This window comes from Lolium rigidum, chromosome 3, assembly GCF_022539505.1.
Source record: "Lolium rigidum isolate FL_2022 chromosome 3, APGP_CSIRO_Lrig_0.1, whole genome shotgun sequence".
NCBI lineage: Eukaryota > Viridiplantae > Streptophyta > Magnoliopsida > Poales > Poaceae > Lolium > Lolium rigidum.
Genome location: NC_061510.1, coordinates 146,819,657 through 146,824,479, shown reverse-complemented (window position 1 = coordinate 146,824,479; position 4,823 = coordinate 146,819,657). Strand labels below are relative to the sequence as shown.

Here is a 4,823-nt window from a genome sequence, read left to right as displayed (position 1 = left end):
GGGGGGGGCCCGAGCCATCAGTGAGATACCACTCTGGAAGAGCTCGGATTCTAACCTTGTGTCAGACCCGCGGGCCAAGGAACAGTCTCAGGTAGACAGTTTCTATGGGGCGTAGGCCTCCCAAAAGGTATCCGCCTGGGATCATGTTTTCTTAGGTTTATTCTGGATGTACAATGCAATTTCGGTAGTCATTTTTCATTTCAGTTGGAAAATGCAGTCGGATGTTTGGGGTACTATAAGTGATCAAGGGGTAGTAACTCATATTACAGGGGGAAACTTTGCACAGAGTTCCATTACGATTAAACCTCTTTTGTATATGTCTGATTTTGTTAACAACACTTAGTGAGATATACTAGTACTACATATTAAGCAACTAGAAACTGAAATTTAGAGGAAAAAAAAACTGAAATTTAGAGCTGCTGGCAATCCATCGTAGTAGTAAATAGCAGTAACATAAGTTATTTTTTAGCAACAGCAGTAACATAAGGGACCTATAACATGAAGTTTTTTCTAGAAATAAAATCTTTTGATCAAACCCATGCGTCCACTAGACATACTGACATAGACCCAAAGTCCTGAACCCGTCCTGTCTCGGCCGGTCCGAAGTGTGGAGCGGCTCGGCCCACTGTCTCATGGCCCTCCTCCTCTGTGGATAAAGGATAAGCAAAACCGCAGACGAAGCAGTGTGCACACCCAGCGAGCGGCGGCAGCTCCCTGCGACAGCGAGCCCATCCATGGCGTCCCTCTCCCCCTCCCTCCACCTCCCGTGGTACGCCTCCTTCTCCCGCTTACTTCCTTCCTGCCAATACCCTCAATGCCGCCTTCAGAGTCGGGTCTTCTTCTCCAATTTCTTCTGTTCAAATGCACGGAACCCAGTGGTTCCACCGGCATGGGTCAAGAACTGCTCCCGTGGCGGGCGGTGTTGGGTCGATTTGCGGCGGCTCTTTCTAGGGACCATCCGCATTCGTTGTAGGCTGCAGTTAGTCATGTACCTTCGCCAAGAACAGATTGAGGTGCCGCCCAATGTTCTTGATTCCGACGCAATTGGCATAGGGCCTGTGCCAATATGCAGTGTAGATTGGTAGGAGTGTTCCGATTAGTGTATATAGGTAGTAAAGTTCTTTGTGCCCGTGGTTCGCAGACAGTTTGAACTCGCGAGGAACACTTATGTGGGGGCTTGCTCATTGTATTATTAGGAATTTAGGACCGTGACTGTGGATGGAAGCAGGTCCCTATATTCAGAAATGTTAGAGTTGGGTGAAGATACAGATAATTCTCCTAGTAGTCAGTTCAATGTACCAATGCATTTGTTACAATAGTAACTTTTTGCTTTGGCCAGTGTGTTGGTAAACTACCTTCCCTGTGTGTCTATCCTTTGGCATCCTAAACCTTCGTATTTTCAAAATGAGGTGGTGATAACAAATTATGAAGTTATTCCTCATAGGACCATTCTGCAACAGCCGCATTACCCTGTACTGTACAGATTATCATATATCGGATTCATGGGTTACGAAATCACTGCCAGAGTTATAATTATTGGAAGGTTTAGCTTGCCAAAAGCTTTGAATGGAATGTTGCATTATCCTGCTATTTATAATCTGAACACCAAACAAGGAGTAGATTTGATGCATGTTTTAGGTAGAACAAAGTTTTTTTTTAATCACTGAGCAAGAAGAGCGGACTAGTACTTGGTATGCTACGTGGATGGGTCAGGGTGAAGATCATACTTTTAGATACCATTTTTTTGGATTTTGTAGCTTATGTCGATTGGTCAGGCTCCATCTTTCTAGTCAGTATAAATGGTTGTTCTGAGCATTCATGTTTTTCTATGCAATAGCATATATAGAATCTTACTGAATTATTTCTCCCTCTGAAAAAATTCAGTAATTCAAGAACTGGCTTCGTTGGGAAGTCACAAGGCATCCGTCTTCGTGTTATCCCTGCCAGCAGAGTTGGTTTTGTTAGAAAAACAGTGGAATGCAAGGAGTCAAGAATTGGAAAGAAGCCGATTGAAGTTCCATCAAATGTTACTCTTACACTAGAGCAGCAGTTTGTCAAAGCTAAGGGCCCGCTCGGAGAATTGTCATTAAACTATCCCACCGAAGTGAAAGTTGTGAAAGAAGAATCTGGCAAACTGAGGGTATTCAAGACTGTGGAAACCAAAAGGGCGAACCAGATGCATGGCCTTTTCAGGTAAAGCTCAAAATAGTACCTACAAAAAGAGTTTGCTATTTCACTGTCATTGCTTCCCTGCTCATTATTTGTTTTTATCGTTTGTTCCATATATTCTCTTGTATAACTAAACTGAGCTACTAAGCTATCGTACCTGCTCTTGTCAGTTGTCACAACTCACATATATGAGCCATCACCTCTTGTACTCTTGCATGGAAAAATCCCCCTTAAGCACATTTCATACCACCAGTGCCTGAAAAATAAGCTGGGAATCCTTGGGAAATAGAAAGCACAACCTTATACTCTTTCTAGCTCCTACACGAATCTGGATTCCAGAAAACAATGTTTAAATTCTTTACCAGACATCCTGTCTCCAGTCTTCCCAATCATCAATATAGGCGGTGATCCTGCTGTGTTTAGCACTAAACTTCTCGAATGTATGTGGGGAAGAAACATATAAAGTTCCTGTAACATGTCTGAAATATTTGGATAGCTTTATATATCACATTTGGTACCCAGTTCTCTGATCGTACCAATCAAATAACTGTATTTTAGCAACAAAAAAGAAGGTTACAATGCTTGTATGCTGTTAAGGGGTTGATAATACATATGTTTTATGCATGATCATGGTTTGATGGAAGTTGTGAAATGCAACCAAATTCTCTTTCACAGTTTGTTACAGTCTGTGAACATCCTTTTAGACTTCAGGCTTCAGCCAACACTTTCCTCTTTCTGTCACAACAGCGTACGGTTCTTATGTGGAATGATGTTTATACATTTGCTAACTATTGCTTGGCAAGATTATATCAATCATCTTATGAACTTATGTTCGTTTCATTCCTCTTTCTCCACTTGTTCCTCTAAAAACATGGGTGCAAATTCTTAATGCAGAACCCTGACGGACAACATCATCGTGGGGGTGTCGAAAGGATTCGATAAAAGGCTTCAGTTAGTGGGTGTTGGGTATCGTGCGACAGTGGAGGGAAAAGATCTTGTGATGAACCTGGGATTCTCGCACCCTGTCCGGATGGCTGTTCCCGAAGGACTGCAAGTTAAGGTGGAGGAGAACACCAAGATCATCGTGAGTGGCTACGACAAGAGCGAAATCGGCCAGTTTGCTGCCACCATAAAGAAGTGGAGGCCTCCGGAGCCCTACAAGGGAAAGGGTATCAGATACCAAGACGAGATTGTCAGAAGGAAGGAGGGCAAAGCTGGCAAGAAGAAATAGAAAGCTGTTTCTCTGCATTGTGCATTTCATACTTCGCTTTATTTTTCCTCTGTAATCCATTGTCTTCCGAGTACTAAAACCCAACTTACGAATACCATGTTCTTTAGCCCTTCAACATTTGTAGAGAAAAACTTAAACACGTTCAATATTTGCTTGTGCTACTCAGCAGGTAATGGACCGCAGTGCCTATAACATGGTTGCCATCTCATCTTCTAAATTTTGAACAGCAATGTGAACCATGAGACTGAGACATCTTGAACTCTAGAAAATATACTATAGTTCAGCCAGTGTAGGTCCACAGCTCCGTGGAGTGCATTTAATATGGTGGTCATCTCATCTTTAAAGTTTTAGATGACGATTCGTTATCGATATCATACATCTGTGACTAGGGCCTAGGGTTGTTAGCATTTCAGTCATGTCATGAGATTCATGTTGCCTATTGGCATGGGCGTATGTATAACACTCATGCAGTCATGGCCAATGGTGAATGCTCGTTTCATACTTAGCAATAACCTCATCCTTCTTGTATGTTGACAGAACTATATATCGTGAGGGTTCAGACACACCTGGATTGTATAAAATGACAGCACAGTGGCTGGGAGTAGGAGTTTTGAGTGTATGTGCCTGTGGTACTCCAATTTGAGGGAGCTGTGATATTAGACGAAACTGAAATACCGTTGAAGCTACAAAGGTCCTCACTGTCTAGCATTGGAGTTCTGGGAGTGCATCTGGGACGCTGAAGCCTTCAGAGTTGATGGCCTTTGTCTGCCTTGTGCACCGGTGCTAAGGAGGCTGAGCCCATCCAAACCGTGTTCGTCGCTTATCTGAGTTGATTCTGATGGAGCTAGTCCCCTGCAGGCGCCGGCTTCATAGCCGGATGTAGTTCAGGTACGCCTGGGTGGCCACTACCGTCGCCACCTCATTGTGCTTTGTCCGCTGCATCACCTTCATGGCTTCATCGTTGTTGTTGGTGCCACGCAATAGCTGAACTTTGACCTATGTGGTGAAAGTGTAGCTGTTGATGTGGTAAACTCAAGGTGTACCGGATTATAGCAAAACGTTTACGCTAAAGTCAAGATCTTTCCACCCCCATCACCCATTCTCTTATTAATAACTGAAATTCTAAGTGTTATCGTTCTTAAGACTACTCACAATAAAAATATCATAGTTAGTATCATGTACTACATACATGCAAAAAACTGATGTGTCACATCAATTAATGATGAAAGAGATGATAGTAGTATCATAGGTAGATACTGTATCATATCACGTAGAACTAGAAAAATTAATCACACTTTTATATTGAGATTCTACAAATTATTAAATATATGTAACATAGGATACTACTACATAATACTATGCACTGTGAAGATAATAACATTTTTTTTTTGAGAGCACGCCAATAGCGTGCCTTATCTTTATA

At 42.4% G+C, this 4,823-nt stretch overlaps 1 protein-coding gene across 1 annotated transcript; it reads left to right on the top strand.

The window, feature by feature from the left end:
• Nucleotides 1-663: 663 nt before the first annotated feature.
• LOC124702464 (50S ribosomal protein L6, chloroplastic-like) lies at nt 664-3,592 on the top strand. The gene is made up of 3 exons (XM_047234606.1): nt 664-769; nt 1,885-2,193; nt 3,064-3,592. Exons 1-3 carry the CDS (start codon nt 735-737, stop codon nt 3,398-3,400), a joined length of 681 nt encoding a protein of 226 aa, XP_047090562.1. The 5' UTR covers nt 664-734; the 3' UTR covers nt 3,401-3,592.
• The last annotated feature ends 1,231 nt before the right edge of the window (nt 3,593-4,823 follow it).